The sequence below is a fragment of the Rhodamnia argentea genome, chromosome 5 (genome assembly GCF_020921035.1).
Source record: "Rhodamnia argentea isolate NSW1041297 chromosome 5, ASM2092103v1, whole genome shotgun sequence".
NCBI lineage: Eukaryota > Viridiplantae > Streptophyta > Magnoliopsida > Myrtales > Myrtaceae > Rhodamnia > Rhodamnia argentea.
Window position 1 is genome coordinate 27,145,512 of NC_063154.1, and position 18,667 is coordinate 27,164,178.

Here is an 18,667-nt window from a genome sequence, read left to right on the forward strand (position 1 = left end):
AGTTCACATTGTTTTTCTTTCATTCCTTCTTTTGCTTTTAGCAAAAGGGAAATCGATTTCTAATGTCAACATTGAGTGAAGCCGACGCCTGTTCTTCTTGATTGGACACCCGACTCGATAAAGAAACTCGCTTCCTTTCTTTTTTGCACCATTTTGTTGCGTGCGATTTGTTGTCTTTGGAGTTCGAAAGCATCTTGAAGTGGCAACAAAGTAAACGCAAACGAAAAGGTGGTCATGGAAGCGCCAACTGGGTCCAATCGAAGGCACCAACCATTTCGTTTAATACAAGCTCGATAGGCATTGCAATGATTGAGTGTATGGGACGGATACTACAAAATTAATGGGGTCTTGTTTTTTTTTTTCATGTTAGAATCATTCCGACCCCATTGTTGGCTTATGATCTTTCCCCTTCTCTTTCGGAACACAATTTGGTATGAAGTAATTAGGGATGATTGGTTTCAAAGTGGATTGATTCTTATCCTGGAATCTAGAACCGGATCGGACGGGCTAGGTTCTTAGTATGTGGAATCGAGGATCGGCCCACCCGATCCTAGAACCAGACCGCACCGATCAATTCCGGGACGGGTTCCAGAGCTGTTGATTTCTTCCTGGAATCTAGAACCGGATAGCACGGGCTAGGTTCTCAGTTTGTGGAATCAAGGATCGGCCCACCCGATCCTAGAACGGCACTGCACCGAACAATTCCAGGACTGGTTCTAGAGCCGTTGATTTCTTCTTCTTCTATTCCCCTTAGGAGTTTCCCAACATTTAAAAAAAAAGAAAAGAAAGAAGCATTGATTAGGATTTCCTTTGGAATAAAAAATAAAAAATAAAAAAAATCTTGGTTGGTCTAGTCCGGCGACCTCGCTGACCCACAATTGGGAAAAAAAGAAATTAAAGGTAAGAAAAATAAAAAATATTGAAAATAAAAAAACTAAAATCATCAAAGTTATTCATCCGTCGTGCCACGTAAGATGGTTGTTATTCATATAAGCAGTTTCTGATCAAAATTGACATAAATATAATAGATTAAGAATTTTTTCAATAAATTTACCGGACTTTGAACTTATAGCAAGGTATATCGATTATCTCTGTCACAAAGTCCCAATAGGGTAAATCAAATCTCGATTCGATCACGTCTCACCGGTATCGCTTCCGTTTTCTTGAATGATCCGTTATCTCGAGTGAAGACCAAAAGAGAGAAAAGGAGATGAAGTACAAAGAAAATTGAACCGGGTCGCGTCCCTTCCATGTGACATATCGACGACATTCATTGATGCAATTGTTGATTTTGAGATTCAAGGATTATGACCAACACACCTAATGCGAAACGAATAGAGTGTCGATTGGGTTATTCGGTGCTCATGGTCATTATTATTAAGGATCAAATCAAGATTGCGCGATACGAGGGTCATTGCGGTCTTGAGAAAATAATTAAGAAAAAATTAAATTTATTAATCCCCAACTTTTTAATCTGAGCAATTTAGTTCTACATCTCCCGACGATTCGCCAACATAGTCATTTCAGCCATTTTTTATCGGGGATCGCTAAAGTGGGCATTGATCGTCCTACGTGGCATAATTTGTCTTGATGTGAATAATTTTTTTTTTTTTGTCTTTTGAATTTAAAAAAGAAAGAAAAAAATTTTGTTTTTTTTTATTTGTAAAATTTGTCACTGCCAACACTAGTCATGCCACGTAGGATGGCCGGTGTCCACATTAAAGATTTCCGGCCAAAATTGATCAGAAGAGCTACATTGAGAAATCGTTAAAAGGTGTATGATTAAATTGGCCGAATTAAAAAGTTTATGACTAAATTAGCATCCGCACGATAAGTTCAACATTTTATTTTAGAGTTCTTCGCGTCGCATTACATGGTCGGCTTATCTTTAGCGGCATCTTGAGTTCGTGCCTTAAACCGACTTGTAGCATCGAACCCAATCTATGCTTACACGATTCGACATTTAAAAAAAAATGAAAAATGAATTTCTCACGTCAACATTGGGTGAAGAAGACGCTTGCTCTTCATGATTTAACATCAAACTCCATAAAGAAATTCAAATTTTCTTTTTTTGGGACCATTTTCTTGCGTGCATTTTGTCCTAGTTGAGCTCGACAGCATCTCGAAATGGCAACAAAGTTCATACAAACAAACAAGATGTGTATTGAAAGACCAATAGGGTCCACCAAAGGCACCAACTCTTTCGTTTTATATAAGCTTGATTGGTGGCGCATCGATTGTACATATGGGATAATAAAAAATTAACGTTATCTTCATTTTTTATGATAGAATCGTTCCAACTCCTTTGTCGGCTCATGATCTTTCCCTTTTCTTTTGGAGTATAGTATGTTGTGATGTAATGTACAATGTATTATGATAATTGAGCATGCATGTCGAATGTCATAATTATATTCCTGAAGTCCCAAGCCGATACTTCATAACGCATTTACTTCAAACTAATTTTTGTCCCACAAAAAATACTAAATGGGTGCCCCAATCAAATCCATCCTCCGTCGGCATTGTGTCCAGTATTTCGTCAAAATGCGTGCATGTTAACACACGTGTATTTTCCACGTCATGTCCGATCCGCTTTGCAATCGTCTGTCACGTGTGATGACATGACATGGATAATAATGAGATATTGGATGAAATACTGACCGATGTAGATTTGGGTCATGGGTATTGGTTTGATTTTTTGTGAGACGTAAATTAATTTGTGAGTGAATGTGTCATGGATTACTAGTTTGAGACTTTTAATGGTGTCAATCCTAATTCTTCATGAGAGTGGAACTATTCTGGATTAGATTCCGTATGGTTAATCATGACAAAGTAGTTACTAGAGCCAACTCCAAAAATGCCACCCAGTTTTGATCATCATTAAAATGGCTCGTACTTTAAAAAAAAATCTCAATTTGGTATATCTTTGTCACATTTACCCAAATTAATTCTCGTATAATAAAAAATTCAAATTGGCACCCCTGTCATATTTATCTCAAGAAAAAAATTATACTATAAAAAATCTCAAATCGGTAGTCCTATGTCACATCTACCCTAAATTGATTTCATGCCAAAAAAAAAAATCCCAGATCACCAGAATTAGGGATTTTAGGGATTTCCCATTCTAAGAATTTGGAAATTTGGGATTTTTTGTTATGGCGAGAATATGGCATGAATGTATTTTTTTGGGAGTCTTATAACACAAAAATTAGTTTGGGGTAAATGTGATGTAAGTACACCAATTCGGAACCTTGATGAGACGATAATTAATGTGTGTAAGTGTGGCATCAGTGTATTAAATTGAGATTCTTTTATAGTATTGGTTTAATACTACGAAAAAGCCGAAATTGGTACATTTGTGACAAGTTTACCTTCAAACTATTCTTTTGACCACAAAAAAACCAAAACTAATACACATATGATAAATTTACTCAAACTATTTTTTTTACCAAAAAAAACTTCAAATTGATTCACATGTGACAAATTTACCCAAAACTGGTACATTTACGATAAATTTAAACTTCGTTTATTTTCGTTAAATTTCACAATCAAATTGTTGAGTTGGGTGGTAAGTGATAGTTGATGAGTATACCAATTTGAGATTTTTATCCTTTGTTTGTTACTGATGTATTAGTTTTGGATTTTTCACGATATTAACCTGATTTAACGAACATCAACGAGGGGTAAATTTTGTGACATGTGTACCGGTTTGGATTTTTTGTGATAAAAAAATAGTTTTGGATAAATTTGTCACATATGTACTAGTTTGGAGTTTATTGAGATAAAAAAAATAATTTGGATTAAATTTGTCACATGTGCACTAATTTTGGATTTATTGATGCCAAAAAAATAATTTAGGATAAACTTATCATGAATATACCAATTTACAATTTTTCGTGATATTAACTTTATAATATTTTACTTACCAATTTTTTTTTATAATATTAGCCCTCCGAAAAAAATGCTATTTTTCAGCATTTCGAGCCCGCGTGATCCGAACCATCCTTGCGAAAGGGCACTGCCACAATCATTCTTGAGTCCTAGGAACTTGTGATATGTCAATAATCCTTGTCTCAAAGTATCAATAGGGTAAACAAATTTCGATTTTTTTATTTTTATTTTCATTTTCCTTTGTCCCGTATAAAATTTCCCTTGTTTCGAAGAAGGTGAATAATAATACGGCGGCTAGACAAGCCACGCCCATCGGATCGAATCATTTATCATTGCTTCTGTCTTATTGTATGACTTCAGGTCAATGCCTATAACATGACAATTTTACCTACACAGAGTGCCAAGAAATTCGAACCGGGGTTATGTTCTTTCCATGTGACATAGCAACATTGACTCATGCGATTGTTGACTTGAGATTCGATAGTCATGAGCGACCCACCCAGTACGAAACGATTCCCCGTGTCGATTGATTTATCGTCAAATTTCGCATATCCAAACACATGCGGTCTCTCTCCATCAACATATTAAAATTTTTGAATTTGACATTTTAACATGCAGAAGGTAAAAAAAAAAAAAGAAAGAGAACTCGAATTCTTTCCTGCCTTATCCTTCCGTCTCTCTCTTCTCATCGCCCCTCGGAGCCGTCGCAAGCTCGCCGCCATCACCTCCCCTTGTCCCTAGGACTTATGTCCTCCCTTTGACACCGGTGACTACGGATAGCGGGCGACACTAGATTTGGGAGGTCATTGAGCTTCAATCTCCGGTCGGAGGTGGCGGCAGACACGGTGGCGGTGCTCGCAATGCCAGAAGTAGAAAGAGAGCTGACTGACTTTAAAGGCACCAGCTAAAGTCTATGCATGCCTGCTTGTTCCCGCTGTAAAGTTTGACAAAAACTTCATCAACCAAGTTATCTGTACTATTGTGGAAAAAAAAAAGAGTAATGTTGGACACGAGATTTTGGTAGGTTTTGGTTCTCGCATGAGGAGATTTTGCATACCGTTTCGTGAAAAATGAGTAATTGGAAAAGTATTTTTCGAAAAATGATTACACGATTCCACATCTTGAAAAAAAATATAAAAAAAATGAATTTCTCGTGTCAACATTGAGCGAAGAAGACGCTTGTTCTTCTTGATTTAAAGTCAAATTTTTTGGACCATTTTTCTGGCGTGCATTTTGTCCAATTCGAGTTCGAAAGCATCTCGAAATTGGAACAAAGTACATACGAACAAGATGTGTATTGAAGGACTAAAGGGGCCACCAAAGGAACGGTCCACCAAAGGCACCAACCATTTCGTTTTCTAGAAAGCTCAATTGAGGTCGCATTGATTGTGCATATGGTATGGTACAAAATTAACGTTATCTTTCGTTTTTTTCATGATAGGATCATTGCAACTTCATCGTCGGCTCATGTCTTTCCCGTTTCTTTTGTAATGTAACATGTTGTTGTGTAATGTATAATGTATCGTGAGAACTGAGCATGCGTGTCGAATTTTGTAGTTATAATCCTAAAGACACAAATCGGTACCCATGACGCGTTTACTTTCAAATTAATTTTCATCTTATTGACAATACCAAATGGACATCACGACCCAAATCCATCCTCCGTCGGCATTCGATCCACTGATTCGTAAATGCGCACGTGTCAATAACGTGGATTTTTCACGTCAGATTTGTCATTCTCCGTGTCGAATTGCCTCGTAGTCGTCTGCCACATGTGATAACACACATGCATTGTAACGAAATATGAGATGGAATATTAATGAATGGTAGATTTGGATCATGGGTGGGAGTAAATGTGCCATGAGGTACTAGTTTGAAACTTTTAATGGTATCAGCCCTAATTCTTAATAATAGCGAAACTAGTTTGCATTAAATTTTGTATCGTTAATCTTCACGAAGTACTTCCCAGAGCCTATTCTAACAACTTCCCACAGTTTCGATCATCGTAAAAGGGGCGGTCACATTTACCCTCAACTAATTTCATGCCATAAAAATCCCAAATCTCCATAATGATGGATTTCAGGGACTTCCCAATCTAAGATTTTAGTAATTTGGGATTTCTTTTGTGAGTATGAAATTTACGGTGTGTACGGCATGATCGTACCGATTTGGATTTTCAATGACATAAAAATTAATTTACTGTAAATGTGGCATAACTACATCGGTTTACGAATTTCGATGAAATGATAATTAATTTGATGTAAATATGGTATCGGTGGTAGATGTGCTGCGGTACATCAATTTGGAATTTTCGATAGTACCCGAATCATCCCAAGCAAAGGAATCTCTGCCACAATCATTACAGAGTCCTAGGAACTTCGAACCTATGGCGAGGTCTAATGATTTGTTAATAATTTTTGTCACAAAGTATTATTAGGGTAAACAAGATTTCGATTTTTTTTTCTTCATTTTGATTTTTTCGGAATAAAGTTTCCTTCGCTTCCAAGAAGGTGAACGGTAAATTCATGGGATGGCGGCTAGACCGGCCTCGTCCGTTGATCAAAATCTTTATCATTGCTTCTGTTTTCTTGCATGACTCGACGTTAATGCTAATAACATGACAAATTTACCTGCCTAATAAGGTGGAAAGAAAATCGAACCGGGATTGTCTCCCTTCCATGTGACATAACGTCTTCGGTTCATGCGATTGTTGACTTGAGATTCAAGAATCATGAGCAACCCACCCAATATGAAAACGATTATGTGTCAATTGATTTATCGTCAAATTTCACATCTCCAAACACGTGCGGTCTCTCTCCATCGATAATTAAAATTTCTGAATTTGACATTTTAACATGCACAAGGTTTTTAAAAAAAAAAAAAAACCTCGAATTCTTTCCTCCCTTCTCCCTTCACCTTAGCCGCTCGTTGCTTCTCATCTCCCCTCATAGCAATTGCTCATTGCGAGCTCGCCGTCACCATCTCCCCCTATCCCTAGGACTTATGTTCTCCCTCTGACACCAGTGACTATAGTTCGCGGGGCGACACTAGATTTGGGAGGTCATTGAGCTTTCAATCTCCGATGGGAGGTGGTGGCGACACGGTGGCGGTGCTCGCAATTGGAGAAGGAAGGAGTAGAAAGAAGGAGGAAAAATAAATAAATAAAAAGCCTAGATTCAATCTTAATCCCCCAAAATTGTAAAGTGGGTGCAAATTGTGACGTGGCTTTTCTTTTTTCTTTTTTTTTTCCTTTTTAGCCATTCATCTCCATCTACGAGAAAATTCGGCGTTAAATTCTCCAACAAACCAAAAAAAAAAAAAAAAAAATCCGCCGTCCCGTGTCTCTCGCCCATCTCCGAAGCCCGATTCATTAGCCCGCCCCTTATTTTTCACGAGAACCTTAAAACTCGAAAGAGCAGACCAAAAGACACGGTCATTCCCGCCATTGACACTGCTTGCTGACCACTCTGCCACCTTCCCCTCTCTCTCTCTCTACGTATTCAGACAAGTAGGCAGAAGCATCCAAACGAAAAGCAGAGCCCTTTTTTTTTTTTTTACAGAAGAGAGAGAAAGAGGAGACACAGAGAGAGAGAAACCCAATCACGGACTCGTGTAGTGCTTTATCCACTAGTGCACTATCCCCCACCAGTATATGTATAGACACATTAGATTCTCCCCGTTGGCATCCTCTGTAGCGCGCGCCATTGCTCGCGGTCTCGTTTTCTTCCTCTCCTTTTTCGTGCAATCGCCCATTAGCAATCACGGGCTGCTATAAAACAAACTGCCTTCCCCTGTTCCACCACCGCATTCCCCCCTTATATAACCCCGCGAAATCGCTCGCCCTCTTCCCCGTGTGCGCAAGCCACTGAATTCGTTTAGGGGAGTTGCTTTTTTGGGAGGTCCCCCGCCCACACAGCATGACCTCTGCCCAGAACAGAGCGCCGACGGTGTGCTCTGTTTTGCTCTGCCTCTGCTGCATTCATGCGTTCTGGTGCGCCGTCTTCGGCGTCCGGTTCGTCGCGGGCCAGTCGCCCAAGCCGGTCTTCGCTTGCGACGTGGACGGGGACCCGAGTCTCGCCGCCTTCGGGTTCTGCAACGCGTCGTTGGGGGTCGAGGCGCGGGTGGCGGACCTGGTGAAGCGGCTGACTCTGCAGGAGAAGATCGGGTTCTTGGTGAACGACGCGGGCAATGTGGACAGCCTGGGGATCCCCAAGTACGAGTGGTGGTCGGAGGCGCTGCACGGGGTGTCGTACGTCGGGCCCGGGACCAAGTTCTCGAGCCTCGTCCCAGGGGCGACCAGCTTCCCTCAGGTCATCCTGACGGCGGCCTCGTTCAACGCCACCCTGTTCGAGACCATTGGGAAGGTTAGCGAGTTCACATCATTCGCTCCCTCACGCTTCTCTTTCTTGTGCCTCTCTGTTTTTGACTTTCGCATGCGGAGCAGGATAATGTATTCGATTCTGCGCGTTGTAGTTGCTCGCATCATGCAAGACATGATAGAAAAAAGGCCCAAAACTTCTATCCAACATGATAAGAAAGTGCATGTTGCGAAGCACCTGCGGCCATAGTGACGGCTGGCGGGGACCACCGGCCACCGTCACTCTGGAATCGGTAGATGCTGGGCGTACAGTGAATTTAGTAACTTTATACCGTGACATATAAAGTTTCATGTCAAGGTAAATGTTTACGCCGTGCTAAGATTCCCATGAATTTTTTGTTTATGTCACTCCTTCAATCTAAGTATCCGCATCCGCCCGCCCGCCTCTGCCCCTAATATTCAAGTTGATTTGTGTCGACATTCCGCTGCCGTACCTCGAAAACTGTAGTGTCCCACATCTTGATCACCATTCCATGTCTTTAACTCTCTCAAATGCGGCGTCAAAGAAGCCCTGATTTGAATCCGAACCCACAAACTGCGAGATCAAGAAGCACCCACCACACACATTTGCTTCAGATGATCTGCCTTTTCGAGGTGAAATTGCAGTGATGAAATCGGCAGATCTTGTGGTTGGGTCCTCAACCACTCTGGTACCAGTTGGTACAACCTTTTTAGCTGTACACCATATAAATTGCAGTAAGTGCAACCTCCCCAAGAGAAATTAACAGAAAGCTAACTGGCTTAAAAGGCACCAGCTAAAGTCTATGCATGCTTGCCTGTTCCCACTGCAATGTTTGACAAAAAAAAAAAAAAAAAACTTCATCAAACAACCTTCACCGAGTTGTCTGTACTATTGTGGGAAAATAATGTAATGTTGACCCAAGATTTTGGTAGGTTTTGATCCTATGTAAGGTTACTGTAATGTGGAAATTTTTGCATACATTAAAGTCAAAAGAAAATAGAAGAAAGACTTTTGCATTAATGTGAGCATGGAACCATCATTTGGGTTTGATTGGTGTGTGTTTTATTTGGTGGAGATGATAATGACAATGGAGCTTACAAGAAGGTGGTGTGTCATGAGTATTTCTGTTATCATTTGCACACAATGGTTCCTTCCTCTGCACTCAATGGGGGACCAACTTCAATAGTTAATGCTGGAAACAGAAGACATTTCATCCAAAGGAACAAAAGAAGAGGAGAAGTATAGATGGTTTGGCCGGAGTTTCGAGTATGTCGGGAAGGATAGATAAGATGTGATCGAAAAATACACGAAAATGATGGGTTAAGCCACCTTAAATTTTGGCTGAAAGGTGGAAGAAAGAAACGCGCCTGAGTCTTTTCCTAGCGATTCAGTCATCGATCATCATGATCCGCTTCTTGTCTTCTATTTATACTACTGTTTCATTCAAATGCCCTAAAATTCACACTATCTTGCTTACTGTCGCCATCGCGGTGACTGCGGTTGGAAAATGAATAAGTTTGTTATCCCGACTGGGGCGAAAAGTGACGTTTTTAAGCTCTGTGCAAATGATATAGAGAAGAGTAGATGAATTACACAGTAGCTTTGTTGAAGCAGGTGGTTTCGACAGAAGCCCGGGCGATGCACAACGTCGGGCTGGCTGGATTAACATTTTGGTCCCCGAACGTCAACATATTCAGGGACCCGAGATGGGGACGGGGCCAGGAAACGCCGGGGGAAGATCCGCTGCTCTCGAGCAAGTACGCGTCGGGTTATGTCAGAGGCCTACAACAGAGCGACGATGGAAATGCGGACCGGCTTAAAGTTGCTGCCTGCTGCAAACATTATACAGCGTATGACATCGATAACTGGAAAGGTGTCGATCGGTACCACTTCAACGCTGTGGTAAAACAACAATTTTGCGTTGTTATTTGATTTGATTTATCAACCAGTTATATGCATAACTGCGTCAAGTTAATCTCTCGCATCGCTTGTGGTGGACTGATTAGGTAACGCAACAAGATTTAGATGATACGTTTCAACCGCCGTTCAAGAGTTGTGTCCTCGACGGCAATGTCGCGAGTGTGATGTGCTCCTACAACCAGGTTAATGGTATTCCAATGTGTGCAGACCCAAACCTTCTCGCCGGGATCGTCCGAGGAGAATGGAAATTAAACGGGTAACATTCCGCTGCTCGTGCATTGCCGTTCGATGCACTCGATCAATTATTGCGACATTATTTATGTGGAAGGATCGGTTAATGCAGATATATCGTTTCGGATTGCGATTCAGTGGACGTGTTCTACAATTCCCAGCACTATACTAAAACGCCAGAAGAGGCTGCAGCTAAGGCCATTTTGGCAGGTAGACACAAAAGTTTCATATCATACTTTGATCAATTGCGATGAAGGCGTTTGAAAATTTGCCGTTCGACGACTCTGATTCCCTTTTTGACAGGGTTGGATCTCAATTGCGGATCTTTCCTAGGCCAACACACTGAAGCGGCGGTGAAAGGTGGACTGTTGAATGAATCGGCGGTCGACAAGGCCATCTCTAACAATTTTGCCACGCTGATGAGGCTCGGCTTCTTCGATGGGGATCCAAGGAAGCAGTTGTATGGAAAGCTTGGCCCGGACGACGTGTGCACACCGAGCAACCAGGAGCTCGCCCGGGAAGCCGCGAGGCAAGGGATTGTGTTGCTTAAGAACACGGCAGGATCATTGCCCCTGTCCTCGACCGCCATAAAGTCCTTGGCAGTGATCGGACCCAATGCCAATGTCACGAAAACCATGATCGGGAACTACGAAGGTAAACGAAGAGTTTATGCGATAGACGGCGGAACATTCGATCAGCTTCATTGTTTGTATCCGTCCTGGAAAATACCTTAATCAGTACTCCTATGTTCCTTTCAGGCACTCCTTGCAAGTACGTGACACCTTTGCAAGGCCTAGCAGCTGTCGTTTCGACAACGTATGTGGCCGGCTGTGCGGACGTAGGATGCGGCACGGCCCAGACAGATGACGCGAAGAAAGCCGCGGCCTCGGCGGATGCAACGGTGCTCGTGATGGGCGCCGACCAGTCGATCGAGAGGGAGGGTTTCGACCGGGTCGACCTCCACCTTCCAGGCCAGCAGTCGCTGTTGGTCTCGGAAGTGGCGAATGTGTCGAAGGGGCCTGTGATCCTCGTGATCATGTCGGGGGGAGGGATGGACGTGTCGTTCGCCAAGGACAACGACAAGATCACAAGCATTTTGTGGGTCGGTTACCCCGGCGAAGCCGGCGGCGCAGCGATGGCGGACGTGATTTTCGGGAACCATAATCCTAGTAAGATTCAGAGTCTGTGGCCACTTCAAATTTTGCAATCCTCCATTCAAATTCTGATTCACGAGTCGCTGAACTTTTTCTTGAATCAGGTGGAAGATTGCCAATGACATGGTATCCGCAGTCGTACGCCGACGCCGTCCCAATGACGAACATGAACATGAGGCCCGACCCCGCCACGGGCTACCCGGGCAGGACATACCGCTTCTACACCGGGCCGACCGTGTACGCATTCGGGGACGGGCTGAGCTACTCCAAATTCAGCCACCGTCTAGTCCAAGCGCCCCAGCTTGTGTCCATGCCCTTAGAGGAAGGCCACGTTTGCCACTCGTCGGCATGCGAATCCTTGGACGCCACGGGCGAGACGTGCGCGAATTCGACCTTCGACGTGCACCTGAGAGTCAAGAACGTTGGAAGCTTCAGCGGGAGCCACACGGTGTTCTTGTTCAGCAGCCCTCCATCGGTGCACAGGTCGCCTCAGAAGCACCTGCTGGGCTTCGAGAAGGTGTTCTTGGCCTCAAAAAGTGAGGCACAGGTGCAGTTCAGGGTCGACGTTTGCAAGGATCTGAGCGTGGTTGACGAGGTCGGCCGCCGGAAGGTCGCCTTGGGGGCGCACGTCCTCCACGTCGGGGACTTGAAGCATGGGTTGAGCGTGCGGATTTGACCGCCCGGCTCTCCCCGAACCCGCGACGAAATTCTTAAGCTCTCGCCGATTTACGGTGCTACATTGCCGAATGACTCGGAAATCAAAGTGATAAAAGTTTGGGAGATGCTCACAAGAAGTCTCTCAACCAATTCTCATGTATCCAAATTGTTCAAAAAGCAAATGGATGTTTTTACTCCCATGTGCAGCCACCTTCTTTCTTTTCTTTCTTTCTAATTTACATCGGTGACTAGCGGGAACCCTAATGTTAGGCGATCCGGATCCCAGTGACTAATGACTATAAGGTGAAGTTATTACAATAGACCAAGCCAATCACAAATCAAAGAAACAAAGGAGCGTGTATTGTCATGCACAACACAGTTCCACACAATGTTCACAATTCTGGAGATTTGAGTGGATAAAATTGGGAATTTTGTCAAAGTGTTGATAACCATGAGAAGTTGTTTGGGAAAATCATGATTGACAACTTTCTTTTAGCGGTAAGTGTACTGAGAGTGCAAGTGAGCCTTAAAACTTTTAAAAAGTGCAATCAAATCCTAAAACTTATTACGAAAATGCAACCGAATTCTAAAATTTTCAAAAAAATTACAGTGATGTCCTAAAACTTGTCACGAAAGTACAATCAAGTCATCGAACTTTCAAAAGAGTGCAATTAACGGAAAGACTTGATTTCACCAAGATTATACTTTTTTAAAATTTGAGGACTCGGTTGCATTTTCTAACAAATTTTATGACTTAATTGCACTTTTTGCAAGTTTTATAACTTAATTTCACTTTCGTGACAATTTTTAAGACTTCCAACGTGCTTATCTCTGCTTTTTAGAAGTGCTAATTATCGATGGCTGTATCGAAATTATTGGCTATTCCAATTAGTTAACAATATTCATTTGTGCAACGTATTGTCCGTTAAAGTTACTAATCAATAAACTAAGATTAGCTTGTAACTTAGTTGGAGATAAAATAGATAAACTTATTCAAATTAAGGTCGTAATACTGCATAAGAAGTAATAATTTTAACACGATGATAAGTTATGTAAATAACTATTGATAAATTGTTACGAAAGTTGGTAATTTGTATTTTTTTTTTCGCATAGGTAATTTGGAATTGAGTAAATAAATTTTGGTAGCTGACTCAAAAACGAGTTGACACGGTCAAATTAGTTATATTTCATAATTGAAATAGTATTGATAAATCATTATCATTTTCCTAAAAGTGATTGGTTATATTTCTCAGAAAAACTAGTCATCAAAAGATATTTTCATTATCGATACAAATTAATACATTAGTATAATTATGGGCGAAGAAAATATTTTTCATTCAATTATTATAGTAAGTGGTACATGCGATCGATTTTATAAAATGATTCAAATCACGTGTTCTTTGCGAAGCAAGCGCACCCTAAATTAAGTTAGTAGTTGCAACATGTTTGTAAGTTGCAATGTTGGAAGTTGCCCCAAAAGATCTTAACTTCAAAGGGACCAAATAATGTTGGAAATTGACGGAGATAGGAGTTAATAAAGTAAAACTAGTTAGCAAGTCAGTTGGACAAAAGTTACTAAATCACTCCACTTATAAGTTAGTAATTTCGTATAAAAGTTAATAACTTTAACAATTGGTAGACTTTGATGATAAATATAGAACTTAGTAATTGAAGGGAGAAAAGCACAAAAAAGGAAAAAAAACTGTTGGTAGGTATTTCGAATATGACTTGGTGAGCTAAAATCAATTCGTAATTTAATCGGATAAAAGTTGATAATGATTCAAACTAAGGTTCGAAAACATGGTAAGAGCAAATTTAATGGGATAGTTACAACAAAAGGTGATAATTTCGAAGGGACCGTAAAAATGTAGGTCTAATAATTTAAATAAAAATCAATAAGCTCAAATTAGTTAGTAATTCAATTCGAGAAAAAATTGATATACTAGTCAAATGATGATCGGCGTTTTCGTGGTAATTTGCTATAAAAGATCGATCGGATAAAATATTTATGAGAAATGATCCTGATAGATTTAATATACTAAAAGCAGTCGTTAATTAAAATTCAAGAAAAATTTACAAATCACTCAAATTAAAGTTGATAATTTTGTATAAGAATTTAATAAGTTTAAGGCGTTAAATAAGTTTGTACTCTTCAATCTTCACTCTCACAAGTTTCGTGAGAGAAAAACCCGGAAACAGCCCGTACAGCGTACTATGCAGATAGCAAGCCGCGGCTTCTTTCTGGCATTTGGTCGAACGGGTGATGAGCGTCTCCTTGGGATTTCGGAAAAATACTTGATCGACCAGGAGCGGCGCCTGAAATCTCCTCCCAGGTGAGGGTTGCGAATCTTGTTTTGCTACAGTTTGGCATAACTTGTGGTGTTCCTTGTCCCGTCTTCTTGCAAGAATTTCTCAGGGGAATGCTGTTCGTTAGGAAACTGGGTCGTTCGATCAAGAAAGATCCTCTCTTGAATTGGCGGTTGCCTCTCGCTGATGAGCACGTTATAGGTAGGGCCACAATCAGACAATACCCTCGAGCTTGCAAGTGCCATCGGTCTGTCCGTTCTTTGTTTAATGTGGAGAAAGATGGTTTTGCATCGAAACTTATCGAGAGCGAAGTCAATAGGCATTGTGTAGCTAGCTATTCATCGTTCGTTGAGACGGTGTTGGTGCAGGCTAGAGATCCTGCTAAACTCAGCAGTGAATTGGTGGCCGCAGTTGACGAGCGTAGGCATGATGATGCATGGAAGTTGTATGAGCTACATATGCAAATGGAAGGGTTTCCCAGAAAGTCTGTGGTGCACAAGCTTATAGTGAGTTTCACCGAAACCCTCGATGTCCAGTGGCTCAAGAAAGCGTATGGGTTGGTGGAATGCGCTTTCGAGGAGGGTAAGCAGAACTTGTTTGAGAAGGAAACTCTAATTTATCTCTCTTTCGGTCTCACGAAGGGTGGGTTACCAATTGCTGCATCTACTATGTTGAGGAAGTTGGTCGACATGGAAGAGTATCCCCCCGTTGCGGCTTGGTCCGCGATCTTGGCTTACATGTCTCAAACAGCACCTGGAGCTTATCTCGCAGCTGAACTTGTTCTTGAGATTGGTTATTTGTTTCAAGATGGACGAGTCGATCCTCGTAAAAAGAGCAATGCGCCTTTGGTTGCTATGAAGCCCAATACTACTGCTTTTAACATTGCTTTGGCCGGGTGCCTCTTGTTTGATACTTGCAGGAAAGCAGAGCAACTCCTTGACATGATGCCACGGATACAGATTAAAGCTGACACAAACTTATTGATTATTATGGCACATATACATGAGAGGAATGGCCGTCGAGAGGAGCTGAAGAAGCTTCAGAGGCACATAGAGGAAGCTCCGAACCTAACTGATATGCAGTTCCGGCAATTTTACAATTGTTTGCTTACTTGCCATTTGAAGTTTGGGGATCTACATTCTGCGTCCAGCATGGTTTTGGATATGCTGCGCAAGGCAAAGGAAGCAAAAAACTCACTTGCTGCTGCTACGTTCGCATTCGATGGTACTAGGAAGGGTAATGGTTTGACTGGTGGAGTAGTTTCTGGTCAAAGTGATCAAAATAGCAGATTGGACTTCCTGGAGAAAGTGTCATTGAAACAACAAGCTATTATATCGTATGAAGAGTTCTCTAAAGATCGTAAGTTCGAGAAGCTGCAGACTGAGGCAGAGCATGCTCTTACTGGGTTGTTGGCTAAGTTGCAGGTGCAAGTGGAACTGGTGACAACTCACCGTGGGATTCTTCAACCAACAGAGAACATATATGCGAAATTGGTTAAGGCTTTTCTTGAAGCTGACAACATCAAGGATTTGGCAGATTTCCTTATTAAGGCAGAGAAAGAAGACTTGCCTGTTTCGAATGATAGTTCGGCCTTGGTTCATGTCATTAATTCGTGCATTTTACTTGGTTGGTTGGATCAGGCATACGATCTCCTTGACGAGATGCATTTGGCTGGGGTTAGAACAGGTTCTGCTGTGTATTCTTCTCTCTTGAAAGCATATTGCAAAGCCAACCGAGCCACAGAGGTGACATCACTTCTCCGAGATGCTCGTAAAGCAGGCATCCAGCTAGATGCAAGCTCTTACGAGGCAATGATCCAGTCTAGGGTTCTTCATGATGATACTCAAGGAGCACTTAACCTATTTAGAGAGATGAAAGATTCTAAAATACCTCGATTAGGTCATCGAGAGTTTGATTTATTGGTCAAGGGTTGTGCTGAGAGTGGTGAGGCAGGTCTCATGTCAAAGCTCTTGCAGGAAATCAAAGAAGGTCAGAGCTTTGATTGTGGTGTTCATGGTTGGAACAACGTCATTCATTTTTTCTGCAAGAAGAGACTAATGCAGGATGCAGAGAAAGCTTTGAAGAAAATGCGCAGTCTAGGGCATACCCCTAATGCACAGACATTCCATTCTATGGTGACTGGGTATGCTGCTATCGGAGGAAAATATGTGGAGGTAACTGAGCTGTGGGGTGAAATGAAAGCTCTCTCTGCTTCCTCCCCAATAAAGTTTGATCAGGAACTCTTGGATTCTGTACTCTATACTTTTGTGAGAGGTGGGTTTTTTGCTCGAGCAAATGAGGTTGTTGGAATGATGGAAAAAGGAAACATGTTTGTTGACAAGTATAAATATCGCACGCTCTTCCTAAAGTACCATAAAACACTTTACAAGGGTAAGGCTCCCAAATTCCAGAGCGAAGCTCAACTGAACAAGAGAGAAGCAGCATTGACTTTCAAAAAATGGGTAGGATTGAATTGAAGAAGGATCGACCACACTTCTTGTTGCTCTTAGATGTTGATCAAGCAATAACTCAAACTAGATTGTGTTCTGCAGTCAGAGTTGCTGGCATCAGAAGTTGATTCATTGCTGTCTCCATATTGCTGGGGGAGGGGACCAAGTGCACCTTTCTGAGAATATACTGTCATTTAACATTGGCAAGAGAGAGATGACAAGAAAGATGTCTTCATGTACAGGCAAGTTTTATGGTCCAGCTATTCTATTATTTTTTTTCACTAGGTGAGCTTCTTATATGTTTTTGTTGTTGTTTTCTAGTTGCTGTATTTTTTGCTAGGAAGCAAATGAATTCAGAGGACAATCATGCCATTTTGAGCTGCGGCTTGTTTTGGGCACTAACTCATTATGGATCAGACAAAAGTATGTATAGACAGTATGCAGCCTTGTAACCCTTCCAATCTAGTTAAAACAAGGTTCTTTTGCCATCCATGCTTTCTGTTGTATTCTTATCCCTCTGACCGTATTTACTGTATTTTTTTCACATCAACATGAATCTCTCTGAAGTTAGAAATCGTTCTTATTCATTTCTGGTATGCATATTCAATTAAACATAAAAGGCATAGAGTTTTGACTACTAGAACAAGTCCAGGTGAATCTAGAACAGTGTGCAGCTCCGCACAGAATCTGAGGATTCCGAACAGCTGTTTGCACTTTGCAGCATATGTATACAAATTCTCATCCTTGAACAATGTAATCAATGACTAACCTATCAGTGAGCACCTGATTGAACAGATTTGGAAGTTCCCTGATCAACCGTTGAAGGTTCATATTAGCATGTAATTCGCTTTAGTTTCTTTGAATTCAAGAGATCGGGTTGGTGAATTTGGGCCAAGGACGTGCAGCTATCTATTCTACCTTGGACTTTGGCACCATCTTTTCGCTCTCAAATGCTGAGCTACTGTCCAGTGCAGAGGCTGAAGGAAGCGTCTCATTGAGTCAGAAGAGAGTATATCATTTCACCGGATTGTGCACCCCACAAGACGTGGACAAGCCTTCAACTTCCCCTGGATAGAGCTCACGAGGACATCAAAGAGCGTCTGAAATGCAAACTTGAAGAGCAAACAGCGATGGCTCATTTATCAACGGGGCGCATATCGAACTAATATGCTGCGCAATCTCTACTTCTAATTTCGTGCCATGGACAGTGCTTATTTCAGAATCGTTTTTATTAACTGGTTGATGCAATCCACGAGCCTGGTCTCAGGTTTGAGGAACCTGGGCTGCGTTCCAGTCGACTTGTGCTGCCTCCCGTTGATTATGAGGGCCATTTACAACTGTGGCTGCCCATTTTTGGCGAGCATGTTACGTCAACCTGTCAACCTCTCCCCTGATCCCGTGCGAAGCGCAGAGTTTTGTGCACCGGGACACCCGTTTTCGTTCATACAGGTGCGCAGGACTATTTTGCACTGGACAAGAAGAACAAAACATAACACCACAAAGAACAGAAAAGGATTCATCGGACTAGTAGCGGAAGTGGTCCTCTCCCATGTAAAGTTCCATGGACAACATTTTTCAAGCGTTTGATATATTTTTTTGTACATAAGCGTTTGATTTTGGCGAGCTCCTTTTGTGATAATGGGTGATGACCGTGAGGACCCGCAATAGAAGTCGGGTATCCCTAATTCAAGTCTGAAATCATTCATATATTCCTCTATGC

General features: G+C 41.7%; 2 protein-coding genes across 2 annotated transcripts; both read left to right on the plus strand.

Annotated features, from left to right (window-relative positions):
* Positions 1-7,477: 7,477 nt before the first annotated feature.
* Positions 7,478-12,386, plus strand: LOC115755145 (beta-xylosidase/alpha-L-arabinofuranosidase 2-like). The gene is made up of 7 exons (XM_030694451.2): positions 7,478-8,252; positions 9,843-10,130; positions 10,235-10,404; positions 10,492-10,589; positions 10,683-11,033; positions 11,138-11,548; positions 11,638-12,386. Exons 1-7 carry the CDS (start codon positions 7,806-7,808, stop codon positions 12,207-12,209), a joined length of 2,337 nt encoding a protein of 778 aa, XP_030550311.1. The 5' UTR covers positions 7,478-7,805; the 3' UTR covers positions 12,210-12,386.
* Positions 12,387-14,406: 2,020 nt separating this feature from the next.
* On the plus strand, positions 14,407-17,555 carry LOC115755144 (pentatricopeptide repeat-containing protein At1g03100, mitochondrial). The gene has a single exon (XM_030694450.2). The coding sequence runs from the start codon at positions 14,611-14,613 to the stop codon at positions 16,972-16,974; it is 2,364 nt and encodes a 787-aa protein (XP_030550310.1). The 5' UTR covers positions 14,407-14,610; the 3' UTR covers positions 16,975-17,555.
* Positions 17,556-18,667: the final 1,112 nt, after the last annotated feature.